Consider the following 19,555-nt stretch of genomic DNA (forward strand, 5'->3'; position numbering starts at 1 on the left):
AAATTATTTCGATACCATAATGACCGGTGTTAATTCACTATCATCTGAATTATGTGATGAAGCGTGGCTGATTACGTTTACGCGTGATCAGAACGTAGATGGTTGTCAGCTCTACGATCCACCAGAACGCTGAACTTTGAGGACGATAAATCAGTGATATTGAAATCGTATTGTTCGTTAAGTTCATTTGTCAACTATCTGCCGTCAGGAAGTGTCAATCACTTGTGCCTAGAGGATAGACTACCCAACATACACTTCACGCGCGAAATTTGAATAACGTTTAGATTTCTTGATTTTTCTTGTTTCCTAGGCAACCTTTCTGATTTTTTTCTTCCAGTAAAACAATCTACAAAGTATGAGGAATGTTTTGAAGGTAAAATGAATAGAATCGGTTAAGCCGTCTTTACGAGTTGCGATTACAAAGCTAAACAGGGCTCCATTTTCATTTTAAAGAAGGTTAATCTGTCAAAAATGATTGCTCCAAATATGACAGCTGGCAAAATAGCCCGCTATTCAAAATTAAGTCTCTATTTCGTTACTCTTCATCGTCTTTTTCCTTGTAGTGATAGTAAACGGTGTCACTGGATGTGATAATGCACGATCCTCGAAGAAGAAAGTGTTCGGGGCCCAGTCCGATATGGAGTGTTCGATTCCTGCCCCGGGTGCCCCCTCTCAGTGGATTTTTGTCGGTCTCCACAATTTTGATTCTTTATCATAAACCACATTCGATCGTTAGATTTTAATACGAACGTGTTAAGTGAAAAAAAAAGTTTGGTGTGGCCTGCTATGGAATTCTTCATTCATATTCCGGTATGTAAAACTACCGATTTCTTTTTTTTTGTGACTTCATCAAGGACTATAACCGAGCATGTGTTGGAGAGACTGCCAAATTCTGGTCCACCCAGCCCAAATGCATACATCTATTCAATCTTCTAAAATAGTTTGGTTTGAATGGGTGCTAACTTTGATGGAGCATATAATTAGTTAATCGATAAGGATATACCAGATAAATGAGAAGATCGTAGATATTATGTCTTGATTTTCCCAAAATTTCAACAGAAATATATACTCATTGAAATTGAAAACAAATTCATTGGAAAAGGGTTGAAATCTTTCAAATCCACGTCTTTCAATTTTCTATTATTGATATAACAATAAAACAATTGCTCAAATTAGGTATATATAATTCAATCACAAAGATCATTTCACAATACAGTGGCCAACATTTATTATTTCTCCTTCACTTTTATAAAATTTCCAAGGCGAATTGCCAAGGTTTAAAAAAAGGGTTAATTTTACAATAACGCGGAAACTAATCAATGAAAATTGGTTTTCATATCACACTCATTAGATCGACAATCAAACAGCCTGGTTTTATTGAAAAAGTTCTCAGTAAAGGTATAATTATATTGAAAAATGATTCAGCCAATCAGATCATAGTTTCCATCTTCGAAATACGTTGTCCATGTTCATTCCATTACGTTTTAATGTACAACGAGCGTTTACATGAATTTGCAAGGATTTAGGGTCAATAATTAAATCATTATCTCATATGTTTTCATTGAACCAATTAATTAGCTCAGTGATCACTCAGACTACTTAACGAATGCTTCGTTTGTACTTAGAACGTACGGCAAACACTCGGTATTTGCATAAAACACATACTAGCAATTGACTTTCATTTAATGGGACATTGAGTAAGGACGAACGTTTCTTTTGCGTCCCTGTGAGTTGAAAAAATAAACCGAGAATGCATTTTTTTCAATCAACACAATAAAGTAATCATTTCACAGTTGCGATTGTTAGTTAACTTCTTGGTTTCTTCGATGTACCTTGGCATGGATAGTGGTTGTTGTTCGGCTCTACATTTTACCTGACAAGAGTCCTGACCTTATTGACCGTTTAATTGTTAGTTTATGAGAAAATAAAGTGAAAAAATTGTGTGCGTGAGACCATTTAATGCCTACATATTATTCGGTTTCAAAAAATGATGTGGATCAGATTTTAGTTGCTTCTTCACTCTCAAGAATATCAAGGTTTATTTTCTTGTTTGAACCCTGTGTAATAAAACCTTAAAAGATTCTTGTCAATGCTTTTTTTGTACAAAAGTGAAATTTGAGTGTTTAAATATTCAATAAGTTATTGGTTGTTGAGTATATAGTATTCCTTTTTGCAGTGAAAGAGAGTTTGAGCCATGCTTTGATAGTATACCTTAGCAGGCCGTTTGTTGAGAAAGCTGTCACCTTAAAAATGCTCTTATGCAGATGGATTTCTTTGATATCCATCGTTTGTATACATTTGGCCAATAACGTTTCCTGTCAAAGGTCAGTCTTGGATTACTTGTACAACTACCTCAGTAAAACTACAATGGTGAGTAACAGTTTATTATTATTTATCGATTCTACTCATATGTCAGCACAGTAATAAAACGTTTAATTATACACGAAATTCATTTGAATTCATCGAATACTACCAACGCCAAATGATATTGTCGAATTGTTTTATAGAGCGAATAAAATTTGACGCAGTGAATTCCCCAAAAGAATTGCGTAATATTTTTATAACTCATATGAAAAAATATTGAAATGCAGGAGGTGATCTTGGAGGCAAAGCTCTCTGAAAGGAGGACACATTAAATCATTACAAATCAATGCTCGTACAAGCTTGACTGTTACGAAATTGGGACTTGTATTTTCGCAAGTGAATAGTTATGTTTAATGCATCGAAATATCGACTCTGAATTTTGTGAAATTCCGTTATGAATCCGGTTGTCTTTCGATTCTGGCTGGCGAAATTACAATGACGTATGGATTCGACATTTATATGCTCATTTTTTTACCATTTTTTCCGAATCGACTCGGTTTTAAAGATACAGGTCCTTGAAAAACCATTAAAAAAAGTTATTTTTAGTTCTCACAGAAGGTTTTATTGGATGAAATGAATTTTGGAATGTAGTTTTTCATTTATTTGATTCATGTGACCATTAGGTACCTTGAAAATACCAAAATTCAAAGAACCCAACTCTTGAAACTTAGATGGAAGCTATCTAATGAATATTTTTGGACGTTTTGTGAAATAAAAGTATTCTTCATTATTTCTCGTATAATGCGCTGTTTTCGATCAATTTGATGTTCAAAAATAGAAAATATCTATGATATTCGGAAAATTGTGTACTTTGGCTTAATGCAACTATGCTTAGAAAAGCCACAGATTTGGAATCGGGAATTGGTATTGAAAAAAAGTGTTTCTTTTTACCTCAAGAGTCTACTGTTGAAATATTCATACGATTCAAAGACTCACACTGTATGACCCTGAAACTAAGCGAAGATATAACAAGTATATAGGCTAATATGTTGTCTCAGTCTCACCTCTCACTTCTCAATCGTTCATCAAAAGCCAATAATCATAAATCCACGTTTTATTACCCAACGTTTCTTCCGTCCATCACACATTTTCCCTTCGTGTCATCACTGCGTCAAAAATCAAATTTTTTTCGTCGGCAACAATTTGGAACACTCTCGTTGCTTGTTGCCCAATCCAGCAGTCCGGATTCTGAAATTTAAATATGCTGTCATAATGTTGGTCGCGTTATTGGAAAGTGAAAAGAACAATGACCCTCTGAATACAAATTAATTGTTCTCTGAATATTGATAGCAGCACATGAATTAGTGAAAATTATCGAGGAACGTATTGTTTGCTGATATATTTCTTGTGACACCGTGTGTAGTTGGTATTCGGTCCTATGTGCTGGTTGGTATTCGTGAAAAGACGGATGCAGAAAGGCTATGAGCTCTCTTGATCGCTTTCACCAGAGTGTTTGCTTAAGAAAATCATTAGCAAACACGACGAAGTGAACACCAACACAGAAATCTCCAATTTTTTAGGAAATTGTAGTAAAGCAGCCAATGAATGATCAGAATATTCTATTCAGGTTCTCACAGGTTTGTTATTTCTACTTCCCTAGATACAGGGCCGGTATGAGTCTTTTTAACAGTAGATTCTTGTGACCAAAAGAAACACTGTTGAAATATTTGTACGAGTCAAAGGCTCGCCTTATAGATGGCTGAAAAAAGTCATGATTCAAGATACAGAATACTGAGACACTTAAGAAGTGCTGCTGTTCAAGTTTTCAAAGTTTTTCGTTCAATATAATTGTTGCTATGTCATCACCATCATCCTCTATAAAAACTGATGAAGTCAACTATACTTCTAATGGGAAAAATTGGTCCTTTGTCTTTTAGGACTAGACACTGATAATTGAAACAAAAAAAATACTTCAACAACACAACAATAATTAGAATTAGATGAAACATGGAAATATCACCAGTTGAAAGTTTCGCGAATATAATTTAACACAGTCCAAGGAAGCAAAAGAGCTGAGTACGATGTTATGCTTTCAGATCAACAATGGAAATTTCGTGATAAAATATCCAAATAGGGTTGGCAACGTCAGAAAACAGAAGCCTTTCTCCCCGTATATGCCGTTTCCATGCTCAAACTCAACGGCTCCAGGTATAGGCAGATCCTTGTATCCTCCAAACAGCGTTCACAAACTGAGGCCTGGTGATATAGATGTGATAGGGGCCATGGGGGACTCCCTCATTGCTGGAAACGGTGCTATGGAAGAGTACGCCTTGGGGACCATGATAGAGTACAGGGGCATATCTTGGTGTGCAGGTAAAATACGTTTATGGGTCACTTTATATATTATATACCCACCCATGTTGCTTCAAATCATTTTGTTTACCTTCTACTGGCTCTTATATAATGTATGCTCAGTTCAGTTTCTGTCAGTTTTCTGCTGAAAAATTATTACATATTTGACAAATAATCAAAAATGTATCATATTCCCTCTGTATATCTGAATTTTCTTTCAATTTATCTACAGCTACATGAATAATCAGCAGGGTAGATCATGTGGCATCTACCCAAACTTGCCAAACCGAATATTTCCTCAGAGCCCAATCTATAACATAATCCTCATCTTGTTAATCGAGAGCAAATCTTTTATCGAAAGTTCCACTTTTGACAGCGTTACGATACAGCCATACGTGGATCACGTAATAGTCATAATATGTCTGCTAAATTATTCCAAATTCACCAATTTCTGAATTGGTCGAAAAGGAAAAGGATATACAGTTCCGACACGTCTATAGCTATACCGGACTTTTCCGGTGAATAACAGGTTTGTGTATGATTTACTGGATGGATATCATTCTTTGAGATTTATCGATTGAATCTATTATGTCCGCACACGATGAAAGTCATCATCCGCTTGAGAATATTTGGGGTCCCTGTGTGTGAATCCATTTATATTCCCAACGATAATTAGCTTATTAATATAAATATAGCAACTTTCAATTTCGACTAATATAACTATTTCTCACGATAGACAACGCCTTATTCCTTTTCGAATTCAACTCGACTTTAATGACGCATAATCTTGCATTAATTTTGCTGATGGTTCTTCGGGCAAAATTAACGTCTTGCCTACTATTATTATTATTTTTTGAACCGGGGTCTTTATGGCTCTTTATTAGCCTTTCTGGAACTGCGACCATGTAGATCTTTTGTTCTCTACCCTACTCATTCATAGGAACCCAAGGAGATCGTCAATGGTGTTGATAAAACTGAAAACAACCTAAGGGACCTTAGCCGTTACCTCGTGTGTATCCAGGACTGATTCTTAGGTCCGCCAGCTCTGGACACTTGCATACCATGTGTTCAGCTCTGTTTCTGCTTTTGATCCACAGAGCCTACAAATCTCATCTGCTGACTTTTCCATACGCTACAAATGATATTTGTACAGTGCCCTGTCAACAGTCCCACCATCACCCGAAGCTCAGCTCGTGGCAGCTCTAGCAGTTTTCTGGTGTAGGTCGGTGAAATCATAACGAATTTCTTTGACTGAGTGAGTTCAGGAGCGTTTCTCCAGAGGGTTATTCGGTTGTTCAACTACCATTGTTGAACCTCAGCCTTATATTGGTACTGGTAGCCCACAGAAAGGCTCAGCTCCAGAAGATGTTAACCTTGATGCTCTTTCTCCAAGTTCATCGGCTTTTTCATTTCCTTCAACACTCACACACACCCCACACACAAACGCCCAACGCACACACACAAACACACCTAACCCACACACACACACCCCACACAAACACACACACCACACACACACACACACACACACACCCACCCCACACACACACACCACACACACACGCCGCACACTCGACACTCGACACTTGAAACTCAACACTTGACACTCGACACTTGACACTCGACACTCGACACTTGACACTCGACACTCGACACTTGACACTCGACACTCGACACTCGACACTTGACTCTTGACACTCGACACTCGACACTTGACACTCGACACTTGACACTCGACACTTGACACTCGACACTCGACACTCGACACTCGACACTCGACACTCGACACTCGACACTCGACACACGACACACGACACTTGACACTCGACACTCGACACACGACACACGACACTTGACACTCGACACTCGACACACGACACACGACACTTGACACTCGACACTCGACACACGACACACGACACTTGACACTCGACACTTGACACTCGACACTTGACACTCGACACTCGACACTCGACACTTGACACTCGACACTCGACACTTGACACTCGACACTCGACACTCGACACACGACACACGACACACGACACTTGACACTCGACACTCGACACACGACACACGATACTCGACACTCGAAACACACACACCCTACACCACACACACGCACACACAAACACACACACACACACACAACCTGCACCCCCCACACACACATGCGCCGTTACCTCGTGAGTATCCTGGACCTGTTTCCCCTTAAGAATGGTTCTTAGGCCAGCCAGCTCTGGACACTTGCATACCATATGTTCAGCTGTTGTTTGCTTCTGATCCACAGAGGCTTCAAATCTCATCTGCTGACTTTCCCATACGGTACAAATCATATTTGTACCGACAGTGCCCTGTCAGCAGTCCCACCATCACCCAAAGCTTAGCTTGTGACAGCTTTAGCAGTTTTTTGGTGTAGGTCGGTGAAATCATCACGAATTTCTTTGACTGAGAAAGTCCAGGAGTGTTTCTCCAGAAGGTTAATCTGTTGTTCAAATGCCATCGTTGGACCGCTGTCTTGTATTGCTATGTTCCAAGCCCACAGAAAGGCTCAGGTCCAGCGGGTATAAACCTTGATGCTCTTTTCACAAGTTCATCGGCTTTCTCTTTTCCTTCAACACCACAGTGCCCTGGTACCCATAGTAGAGTCACTTTGTTGTCTCTGGACAGTTGCTTTATGGTATTATACAAGACATTACTTCTGTAGCCAGATGAACAGGTGGATTGCCCACAGAATCTACACTCCTCAGTTTCTGACAAACCCATTCTCATCCAATCCTTCTCAAGGAAACAACAATGTCCTTTGAGTAAGTTAGTGAGGAGGCAATATCCAACTACTTCTTGGATCTTGCATTTTCAAAACCTCGAAGGAAGTTTTTGGAATGATCCGATCCTGGAAGATTCCACTAGAGTGTTTCTCTTTTGGTTTCTTCCTCTCCAGAAAGTCCTCTTCATAGGGTCATTTTCCTAGACCACAGAAAGGCTCTGAGCCTTGCAAGACTGTTTGCCTCTTGATTCCAGAGTAAATGAACCTAGACTTATCGTCACCACATATTATTCATGAATTTCTATCATATTTGATTGATTCCAGGCGGTGAAGGAACCTGGAGAGAATACCTGACCCTTCCCAACATCCTGAAAGAGTACAATCCAAACCTCACAGGGTACTCAACAGGAACCGGAGAGTTCCTGTCAGACCACTCCAAACTAAACGTCGCCTATCCAGTATCGGCAGACGAGGACGCTCTGCGACAAGCCAAGATCCTGGTGAAAAAAATGAAGTCCGATCCGAAAATCGACATCAAGAACCACTGGAAGATGATCACGATCTTCTTCGGAGCAAACGACATCTGCTCGGCGCAGTGCTTCGACAAGGAGAAGGGTTCTGCCAGTTCGCACGTGAGACAACTGATGTACGCACTGGATTATCTACAGAACACGCTGCCCAGAACTTTCGTTAATCTGATTCCAGTACTAGGTAATTACATCTAAGGTAAATGATTTGGAGGTTCTTGAATTTTTGTCTGAGCGACAGTGAAATTTTCATGCTACCGACGAATTCGTTGAAGGTGGGAGGGTGAGGTTTATGCAAACCCTCGCAGCTTCCTTCTAAAAAATCTACTTCGTTACATCCCCCTCCACTACTGTCCTTTCCTCTTATCTACTCTACTCTACTCAACACGAGAAAAATACTCATATTATCGCCTTTATCTGATGTAAAAAATGATGAAGGACGAAATAAAGAGAATTTCTTCAGGGAATGACCTCAATTTTCTTTTCAGACGTTTCGGTTAGTCTCAGGGTAAAGAGGTCAATGATGTGCAAATTCCTCCACGTCTTTTTCTGCTCCTGTTTCCATCATCAAGGTGGCAACGAGATGGAGACTGTCATCAAAGCAGCTCGCAACTATCAATACGCCGAAGAACAATTGGTGAGTGTGAAGCAAGACTGGAAAAATCTTAGGAGGCAATAATACCCTTGCCAGGTTCTGGAAATAATACGACACTGTATGCTACCTCAACTACAGTGACTCTAACAAGATATGCTTACAGTGACTGTAACAGAACAGTGACTCTGGTTAGGTTAGAGTCACTGTAGGTATGCTTTCAGAAGTATGCCATCTCTTAGCAAGAGCTTGAATTAACAACTAGGTTGTTGAGTAGAAATTACTATTACTGCCCTTTAAATTTAAAGGTTTAGTTGAATCTTACTCTATAAACAATTCGAATCATTTTTTTTTCAGATAGCAAGTGGTAGATATGACGTGAAGGAAGATTTCACGGTGGTCCTACAGCCTTTCATGAAACTTTTCAATGCACCCTTAGATCCAGCACATTATTACGATGAAGTCATCGATATTTCCTATATAACATACGACTGTTTTCATTTTTCTCAAAAGGGGCATGCGTTAGGTAATCACATTTTGATTAATTCTTCCATGAGACAATTTTACATCACTATGAATTTTTTGCAGGTGCCAATCTTTTGTGGAACAACTTACTCGAACCAGTAGGCAAAAAGAGCATGAAGATGATGAACTACGTCATGGAAAAATTCAATTGCCCTTCCAAAGAATCCCCGTATCTTTTCACAAATAGAAATTCCAGAAATTTTTTGGCGACTGGACGTCAATGATCTATGTTTTGAAAGAAGTCAATGTACATATGTATTTATTTATTGAGAATAAAATATTAATAAATTGTGGTGTTTTAATCATCTATTTTCTGCAAAAATTTTCCTAAAACTTGGAGCGGCTTAGTATTATTTTGGTGGATGAGCAAATCAGGAGCTGTGGATCATTTATTTATTCATCATTTCACTTAACTATGGACAGAGCTATTTGTACATAAATTATTCGATAATATGAGAATAAAACTAAGAGCCATTTACAAAAACCTCATACTCGGAGTCTCTACCTCTATAATTTTTAAATCGAAGCATTGAGAATCGTAAGATCAGCAAACCTGAAAAAACAAAGGAAGAAACATCAATGAAGAATTACATAAAGATTCGAATTGAGATTTTAATACTACAGATAAATATTACAATTTGATATAGACTATACATTTTGTACAATGAAGTCATATCACACTATATTGTTAATAAACTTCTAGATGCAATTAATTATGATAATAATAATTAAAGAAGAAAACTATTTATAGGGTTGATTTCTCTGAAAGTTTGGTCTTACCCAGGTTAGATACGGATAACAAGCCCTCATCCATATAAAAATGCGAATAAAAAAAGATAAAGATGACAATGAAACTGTCACCGCTTAATTACATACAGGCAATTTAATTCTTCGTTTCCTGGATAGGATTATATTAATTCACAAGACATATATCAACAGATTGTCATTCTTAAAAAAATCAATGTTCCCTGCACTTTATGGTGTCATTTTTATTCACTTTCAGGCGAACATAGAGTTTTTTCATCGATCTGCATTGTCGACCACGCTTTTTTCCAATTTAATGAAGCCATTAAAGTTTCGATGCACTCGATACATGGGCATCCATCAAGAAAAAACAACATTTGTGAGTCTGAGAGTGAATTACATCTTTGCAGTACATAAATTGTTCCCAAATTGAAGGTCTCGCCTATAGTAATTATTGCCAATTACATTATTTCTTACATCTTTAGTTGAAAAACTTTGAAAATTGTACAGGTCTGTTTTATAACTTTCTGTTACCTCACACTAGTCACTATTTATCGAAAGCCTATTTTTACTGTGAGCTACATCACATATACAAAGTGTCCCACGCCGCAACAGAAAAATATACCTTTTATATATGTATAATTTCTTTTTAGTTTTCCTGTTCTGTTCCCTTACTTACTTCCATTCAGTAGTATCGTTGCTTTGTAAAATTTAAATTTAATACTCAATATATCGAGACGAAGCTAAATCAGAACAGAAAACCTGGGATTATAGTAGAAAAATTGTAATAGCAGTGTTTTTTGGCGTTCTATTCAAGAATTTTGTTATTTTCGTTGGTATTCTACTCTTAATTTTTATTTCGTCAAAAATCACAACGAAAGGAATGAGGAAAGGTATTTTATGGTCAAACTATTTACCTTTCTTGTTCAATAATCTTCCAGTTCATTTTCTAACTCTCTCTCTTTTCAAGCTAAAGCTGCAGGAGGGTGAATAGATACTCTTCAAAGTCTTACTACTGGTAGAGTTCGCCCTATCTTCTACCTTTTTAGTTTTCCACTTATGGTTCTCGACGTGAAATAGCTTGTCGAACACTTGACGAATAGTACAATGTCTTCTGTTGAAGGGATTCTTGTACATTTTTCTAGTCCGGACAGCACACTGACACTTCGAGAAAAGTTTATTGACAACGTCGTTTCAAACACAATCGAATAAAGGCCTGTAAACGAGTGTGACAATCTTGTTGATTAGGCTTGTCAATTGGAGCAGTGTCTGGGTAAGTAAGGAAGTCAGTTATCGTTGGAAATTGTGGCATTGTGACAAGGCCCCCTACACAACACTGGGCAGATTAAACGATTGAGTCTGATAGAAGTTGTGGTGGATTATTGTAACATCATAGGCATCGCGTTATTATTCCAATAGTCATGTTTATGATTTGTTAAAGATAAGAGTGTCTTGGCGGGTCTGATAGATTGGATTCAATCGATGACGATTCAAAAATTGAAAGATATATTTGGAATTGAGATAATTGGATGATATATACCAATGCGCCAGTGTGGGACTGTTTATTTCTAAAGTTCATCGGAGAATTGGAAGAGTCACTATCTACTTCTGCTTGACAAAAAGAGATCCTCAACAACACTATCTGTGTTGTATTCCTTACTTACTAGCACTGCTCTCCAGAGAGTCCTTCAAACTTGAGTCCTTTGAACTTAAAAAAGAAAAATGGAAAAACAAAAAAATTTATTTTCTCGTGAACAGTGTCAGATATTTGAAAGTTTGGTATGAAAATATAGTTTTTCGAACACTCTGAATCTATTGCGAGCAATTCTGAAAGCCTATCTCCCTTCGTTTAGACTTTCATCTTCAAAATGGCATTTTTCGAAAATTACAAATTTCAATCTGCGATATCTCCTATTATATTCGTCTGATCCTGTTGGGATTTCCGGTTCTATAATCAGAGTTGCCTAGGCTCCTCCCTAGCACAAAAACTCGATTTCGAAAATCTCGATTTTTGGGTAAAAAATGAGCAAGGGGTTAGACCCCTCTAAAATGACCTATTTGCTAGTCTGTCTGAAAATCAGGATTTTCTATTACTATCCTAGGATATGGAGTGCATAGAATTTGTTCCGAAGATTCTGGAAAACCAAACAGTTGATGCTTCAATAGAGAATTGCAGTCCAGAGGGCTCTTCGAAGTCAACACGAAAATGAAAAGTGGAAAAAAAAATGATCCTACACAGTGTCAGATATTCGAAAGTTTGGTATGAAAATATAGGTTTTCGAACACGCTGAATCTATTGCGAGGAATTTCGAAAGCCTATCTCCCTTCGTTTGGATTTTCATCTTGGAAATGGCATATTTGCTCTCCTGTCTTGAAATAAGGGTGCTCTATTTCTGTCCTAGGATATGGAGTGCATAGAGTTCGTTTTGTAGATTCCAAAGAGCCAAACAGTTGATGATTCAATAGGTCTATACCATAGTGAAATCCCGTCTATCTGAATTGGACATCTGGTTCTTTATATCAACATCATGCGTATAATTCTTACAATTCTAATCCATACAGATATTCCTGAAATATAGATCAACAGAAAGTTCAAGCTTTGAACCTTGATGAAATTTACCATGGTGGTATTTTTCAAATTGCAAAAACTATTCCACTGCAAAAAACAACATCAACAATCTCGCCTCATTTTTCCACGTGAAAATATCGAACAAGGTTGAAACAAATCGACGAAAAAAATATTTATTACAACGACAATTATTCCAGACCATTCAATTTTTTTGACGCGCGACCAAGATAATTTCGAATACCAATAAACTTGTTTTCAATGCTCGGAAAAACAATTCAATCTCTATTTGATCAATTTCATTCGAAGTTTTCATAAGTTATACAGGGGTAGGTTATCAGTTGTTGATTTTGGCCATCCAAATTTTGAACTTACTGATAATTAGATGTACTTAATACTGTTTTAATATGCTGAAATGATTATCAGAGCTCAATTTGACATACTGTCATCCGTAAATATTTGGTCGAAAATGAAAAGTGTTGGAAATAATATTACACATAGATTAACCATTGTGTTATAATCAAATACCGGTTGAAATTGATAATAGTGTGAACATAAATATGACCACGTAAAGTTATGAACATACCATAATGAATTTTCTAGATATCGTGCATGCAGGAATGATATACCAAGTCATTTTCATTGAAAACAATGGAGCATTAACATTCCATGGTATCTACCACGAAAACAATTTTTTTGAGTGGTAGATTTGGATAATATACGTCAAGTAGTATGAAAAGTTTGAACTGAGCTTCTTTATCTCCATAATCCATTAACAAGTCTTAATTATTATGATGGATATAATGACTGCAAGCTAATAATATTCATATAGGTACGGAAGTAAGTAACCTAGGTTTCAAAAATATGGGGCATCTTCTTTACTGCCCATCAAGAATATTTCGAATTGAACCTTTTGTTTTGAATATTCTCTCAGAAGTGCAGAGTTAATGAACTTGTACCATAACAATGTATCAAGAAGGTAGCAAAACCAGTAAACCAGTCAAGGTTCATTATAGTATGGTATTTCCAGAATTTGGAGAAATTATTCCATCGTATGGGTAGACAGAATGGAAAGGAAACAGGGGTTCCGAACAAAAGATTCCACTCAGGATGTTGACTGATAGAGAATTTGGACAAATTCAAAATTTCCTTGACGTGGGAAAAATTCGTAGAAAATTTTTCGGAAATCTGTGACATTTTTAATTGTGTATCCTTATGAATCTTTCAGTCTTTGGATATTTTTCCTACTGATTTCTGTAAATTCCTATCGAAATAATCAATAAAATGTGGCAAATGTGGCAATGTGTGCAAAGTTTTCGATAGTCAGTTTTCGAGTGGTTTTTTTCTCAATAAAAGTAACCGTAGATGGAAATGTGATACATATTCTGAGAGAGCAACTCTTCTAGTTATGAACCTGAAAATTTCATGAAGCTCGATGCAGCCATTCGGCCTTGACGATCATTTCATTGATCCCATCTTTTTAGAAATAAAAAAAACCTGCAGATTCTGAAAAATGAATAATTGAGACTTCTGTGGCCATTTACTCTCAGTAGAGTCCTTCAAACCGAAGATATTAATATAAGAATAATAAAATTTAATTCGACAGTTCACACCAACCCAATTTCATGTCCTGTTGGCTGTTCTCAGGAAGAACAAAGGCAATATGCGTAGTCTCCATCCTGTCAGTAAATGCAGGTACAACAGAAAGAATTCCAGACAATCATTATCATATTTATTGTTCTTCAAAGCAACAATGGAAAAAAACTTCAAACGTAATACGGACCATCCAAAACCTAAGTAAAATCATCTAAATATTGTTAAGCTCACACTATTCTCGAATCAAAAAAATCAAATTTCGACAATCATCCTGCGTGTTACAAAAATAGACTATTTTTCTTACGCCAATAGTGGAATAGTAAAGTAAGACTTGTCAACAACCGGCCGGTGGTTTCTCTGATGTCAAACCTTTGACGATCATTGTTTTCCGATGATAAAATTGACGTCAAATGCCGATGGAATATAAATTGGTTGGAACTTTGGGACGGAGCATCAGAATCCGAACAAGTTTCGTTTAAACCACACCGACAACGCCACGAAAATGTACACCAATCCCTTCGCTCGTTCTCACTGTACGATAAGACAAGTGATCGATAAATTCCTGAATATCGACGGTAAAAACAAAAAAACAAAAGGTGAATTGACGAGGATGTGCAGTAGTAGTTCAAGTGTATCCAGTTCTTCGTCGAGCAGATCCTGGAAGGACAAAATATCCAGTTCAAGTTCTAAAGTGCAACGGATATTTTGAGTTGGGTCAGACACACGTTTCAAGGACTTTAAAACGTGGAATACCTTCGAAATACTTTGGAGTTCCAATGGATTACCAAGAACCCAGGAGTAAAGGACAATTTGGTCTTTTTCCAATTCTCAAAATCTTCCAGAAGATCCACAAGACAGAAGTTTTTCTCCAAAGACATGGCCTAACTTTTCTTGTAGAATGTTGATTCCAATTGTGCTGTGATAATGCACAATTATTTGTATATTTGTATTTATTTGATATTTAGTCTAATTTATTCTATTTATTCAACTTCTATGAAGTTCCCTTATTTAATTTTCAAATAAATTATTTCACTCATCAATATATGTACTTCAATTTCCCCTAAAACGTTAAACAGTGATCCTTAATCAAGCTAAAATTCTGACACTGCTCAATTAAGATTATGTGTGAACAAAATAGGCAATTTCTTCAATACAAGGAATCAAATCAATCTTGAATCTGCGTTTTTTTTTCGATAATTATTTCATTCATATATCCCACCTCATTCTGTTTGATAATAATGGAAAGATGTCTATGGGATTTTCTTATGCAAAATCTAGAGATTCGAAGAAAAATTGTTAAAAATCCTTAGGATGAAAAATTAAAACAACAATACCTAGAAATTAGGTATTTTGAGACTACAACATTTTGATGATTCTTTCGAAAATTGCAGGCAGACATTGAAGCAAAATGATAACACTATTTCCTAGAAAGACGTATATTATGACGCTCAATATTTTTGAGACGACTCTAGTATCTATTTCAGTAACATTATCTTCGTCAAAACAAACAACAATGAAGCAATTATTAACATCATTCAGGATGATGAAAGAACATGTTTTATGATTTCGATTATTTCCCGACTAATATTTAATATTCAATACAACTCATTTCTCTCAAGTTCACAAAGAGCAAGTCTTCTATAGTGATAAATCTCGAAATTTCATAGAGCTCGGTCTTGACGAATTTTCAGGGACTTTTTGGGAAATTTTCTCTCAATAAAAGTAACCGTAGACGGAAATGTGATACATATTCTGAAAGAGCAACTCTTCTAGTTAAAAATATGAAAATTTTATCGAGCTCGATGAAGCCGTTCGGTCTTGACGATCACTTAAGTGATTCCATCTTTTTGGGAATTTTTCGATAGTCAACGTTAGTGTAGTTTTTCTCTCAATAAAAGTAACCGTAGATGGAAATGTGGTAGATATTTTGAGAGGGCAACTCTTCTAGTTAAAAATATGAAAATTTTATCGAGCTCGATGCAACCCTTCAGTCTTGACGATTATTTCATTGATTCCATCTTTTTGAAAATTTTTCGATAGTCAAGGTTAGAGTAGTTTTTCTCTCAATAAAAGTGACCGTAGATGGAAATGTGATACATATTCTGAAAGAGCAACTCTTCTAGTTAAAAATATGAAAATTTTATCGATCTCGATGAAGCCGTTCGGTCTTGACGATCACTTAAGTGATTCCATCTTTTTGGGAATTTTTCGATAGTCAACGTTAGTGTAGTTTTTCTCTCAATAAAAGTAACCGTAGATGGAAATGTGGTAGATATTTTGAGAGGGCAACTCTTCTAGTTAAAAATATGAAAATTTTATCGAGCTCGATGCAACCCTTCAGTCTTGACGATTATTTCATTGATTCCATCTTTTTGAAAATTTTTCGATAGTCAAGGTTAGAGTAGTTTTTCTCTCAATAAAAGTGACCGTAGATGGAAATGTGATACATATTCTGAAAGAGCAACTCTTCTAGTTAAAAATCTGAGAATTTTATCGAGCTCGATCCAGGCGTTCGGTCTTGACGATCACTTAAGTGATTCCATCTTTTTGGGAATTTTTCGATAGTCAGTTTTCGAGTGATTTTTCTCTCGATAAAAGTAACCGTAGATGTAAATGTGATATATATTCTGAAAGAGCAACTCTTCTAGTTGAAAATCTGAAAATTTCATCGAGCTTGATGCAACCGTTCAGTCTTGACGATTATTTCATTGATTCCATCTTTTTGGAAATTTTTCGATAGTCAAGGTTAGAGTAGTTTTTCTCTCAATAAAAGTGACCGTAGATGGAAATGTGATACATATTCTGAAAGAGCAACTCTTCTAGTTAAAAATCTGAGAATTTTATCGAGCTCGATCCAGGCGTTCGGTCTTGACGATCACTTAAGTGATTCCATCTTTTTGGGAATTTTTCGATAGTCAGTTTTCGAGTGATTTTTCTCTCGATAAAAGTAACCGTAGATGTAAATGTGATATATATTCTGAAAGAGCAACTCTTCTAGTTGAAAATCTGAAAATTTCATCGAGCTGGATGCAGCCGTTCGGTTTTGACGATTATTTAAGTGATTCCATCTTTTTGGAAATTTTTCGATGGTCAGATTTCGAGTGGTTTTTCTCTCAATAAAGGAAATGTGATACATATTGTGAAGGAGCAACTCTTCTAGTATGAAATCTGAAATTTTCATGAAGCTTAATCATCCCTTATAATATTGCTCGATATTTTCAATTCATCTTGTATACTTAACTCAATCACTTTCAATTGATTTCTCCAAAATTAATTTGGGAATAAAAGTCAGGAATAAATAATAAAATAATTTATTTAAATAACAAACGACTTCGTGGAAGTCCAATAGATAGAATAAATTAAATCATAAATAAAATAAATTAAAAATAACAAAATTGAGCATTTTGGCATCACCGAAACAAATCCATAAACGGTTTTTCTGCTTTCAAATCCGAACCAACCATCTCTATTTTTCCATCATCGTCTCCAATCTCCTTTCCGTCGAAGTTTCCGCTTCTTTTACGGATCCTCCCTGAATTTCGACACTTGGGGGCACAAATTCACAGATATTTTCGACCACGAATCATCGAATATCAAATTCTGAACTGATCAAACTCTGGCCGGCACCTTTGAACTTGATCTTGACAGTTTTTCCCTCCACGTATCGCCGAAGGAAGAAGATGCACTTGAACTGCCGCTGTAGGTCCTCTGGAATTCACCCTTGGACTTCTTGCTGCGTTTACCGTCGAGGTGGAGGAACTTGTCGATCACCTGTCTCATCGTACAGTGAGTGCGAGCAAAAGGATTTGTATACATTGTTGTGGAACACTTTGGATTTGGTACGAAGCGAGCTTTGCGAAACTTGTTTTTGGTCTGATGAGCTCCTACGTAGTCCTATCGTATTTATAGAGTACCGGGCGTTTACGTCACTGGCTAAAAACACCATCATTATCAACGCATTAAGGATCTTCCTCCATTAAAACTTTGCATCCACACCGGGGCTTTGACGTCAGGAGATCCCGTATTTCTGTTCGGAAATTGTCGATGTTGTTTTAGAAATCGATTTTTAAATTACTTATAGGTGCATTAGGTGTAACTTCAGGTTTCCTATGGGCATCGCGTTGAATGGAGCATTAATTAACTTAATGACAGGGTCAACGTAGTTGAATAGAGCGAAATTGTTCAATTAGATGATTTTCAAAAACCTCCTGCTATTCTCGGAAACTGCAGGACGTATGTTTATCGAATTAGAGATCAAATCATTTTTGTTGACAGCGTAGATGAAGGTTGAAGGCCACGTAAATACAGAGAGAATTTTGTGACGGACTCTTAACTCCCTCTGTATACAAGGTGAGTCTTTGAATCGTACGAATATTTTAAGAGTAGATTCTTGAGGTCAAAAGAAAAACTCTTTTCCTTCACCATTTTTTCCGATTCGGCTCGGTTTAAAAGATACAGGCTGTTGAAAAACCAAAAAAAAATTATTTTTAGTTCTATCTCACAAACGGTTTTGTCGAATGAAATGAATTTCGGAATATAATTTTTCATTTATTTGATGAATCTTTTACGAACACAAGATATCACCCATGTCTTCCAGTTTTCTCATTATGACCATAACGTACCATAAAAATGCCAAAAATTCAAAGAATCCAACCCTTGAAACTAAGTTGGACGCTATCTAATGAATACTTGACCGTTTTGTAAAATTAAAGTATTCTTCATATTTTCTCGTATAATGCGCCGTTTTCGAGTTATTCGATGATATCTGTTAAATTCGAAAAATTGGATACTTTGGCTGAATATTACATGATTACCTAATCATGTTTTACAATTCGGCTCGGTTGGAAAGCTTCATGTTGTTGAAAATTCATAAAAAATGTAATTTTCAGTTATATCTCTAAGGCCCGGTACTTTCACCTTCGAATAAATTTTATTCAGTGTGAATAAGTATCTCTCAAATAACTTCCTATGTGAAGGATACCTTATTTCGGTGCTTTCAGATTAAATTTTTTGACGAATAACAATTCTATGAAAGCACGGTATACTACTTTTCCCTGATTAATGTAAAATAAGACAACGTATTTTAGAAATTGTCATAATTCCAACTAGAAGAAAATATTTCGTGAAAATCATACAAAGAATAACCATACATCCAGAATCTGAAAAATTCTACCAATAATGACGTACCTACATTCGATCTATGACAAATAAACTCTTATTATTAAGTTTCTATGGCAGATTTATTCGGTGAATAACACTATCTGAAAGTGAAAAGACGATTTCATATGAAAATAAGAGATAAAGGTCCATATTTCGATACAGGATATGCATATTGGACATTTTATATCCCATTTAACAGTGATATTTTCTTATAACGATAGTTTTACATCCTTATCTCTCACCGCAAAAACCATACCCATGACTTTTCACGTGAGGTGTTTTGGTCACAAGATAATCACCTGATCATCACACATACTTATCAAAAAATACTATTTCGTGTAAATCCACGTTTTTCCAATATTTACCCATTTCAAATTGGTTTCACAATCGTCAGGTAGGTACCATTCATATCAGATATCATT

The 19,555-nt window shown here is 36.4% G+C and overlaps 1 protein-coding gene and 1 long non-coding RNA gene across 4 annotated transcripts; one reads left to right on the forward strand and one right to left on the reverse strand.

Moving 5' to 3' along the window:
- Positions 1-634: 634 nt before the first annotated feature.
- LOC123318812 (phospholipase B1, membrane-associated-like) lies at positions 635-9,303 on the forward strand. Of its 3 annotated transcripts, none has more exons than XM_044905555.1 (7): positions 635-810; positions 2,177-2,370; positions 4,401-4,677; positions 7,748-8,134; positions 8,439-8,587; positions 8,900-9,068; positions 9,131-9,303. In XM_044905555.1, exons 2-7 carry the CDS (start codon positions 2,251-2,253, stop codon positions 9,289-9,291), a joined length of 1,263 nt encoding a protein of 420 aa, XP_044761490.1. In that variant the 5' UTR covers positions 635-810; positions 2,177-2,250; the 3' UTR covers positions 9,292-9,303. The 3 variants fall into 3 exon arrangements, with proteins under 3 accessions (XP_044761490.1, XP_044761491.1, XP_044761492.1); XM_044905556.1 differs by lacking the exon at positions 635-810 and adding an exon at positions 1,610-2,036; XM_044905557.1 differs by lacking the exons at positions 635-810; positions 2,177-2,370 and adding an exon at positions 3,417-3,941.
- Positions 9,304-9,446: 143 nt separating this feature from the next.
- LOC123318851 lies at positions 9,447-11,476 on the reverse strand. Its single transcript, XR_006538408.1, has 2 exons — positions 10,729-11,476; positions 9,447-9,620 (listed from the first exon to the last, which is right to left on the reverse strand). It is a non-coding gene; the product is annotated as an uncharacterized LOC123318851 (long non-coding RNA).
- Positions 11,477-19,555: the final 8,079 nt, after the last annotated feature.

Source organism: Coccinella septempunctata, chromosome 8 (assembly GCF_907165205.1).
Source record: "Coccinella septempunctata chromosome 8, icCocSept1.1, whole genome shotgun sequence".
NCBI lineage: Eukaryota > Metazoa > Arthropoda > Insecta > Coleoptera > Coccinellidae > Coccinella > Coccinella septempunctata.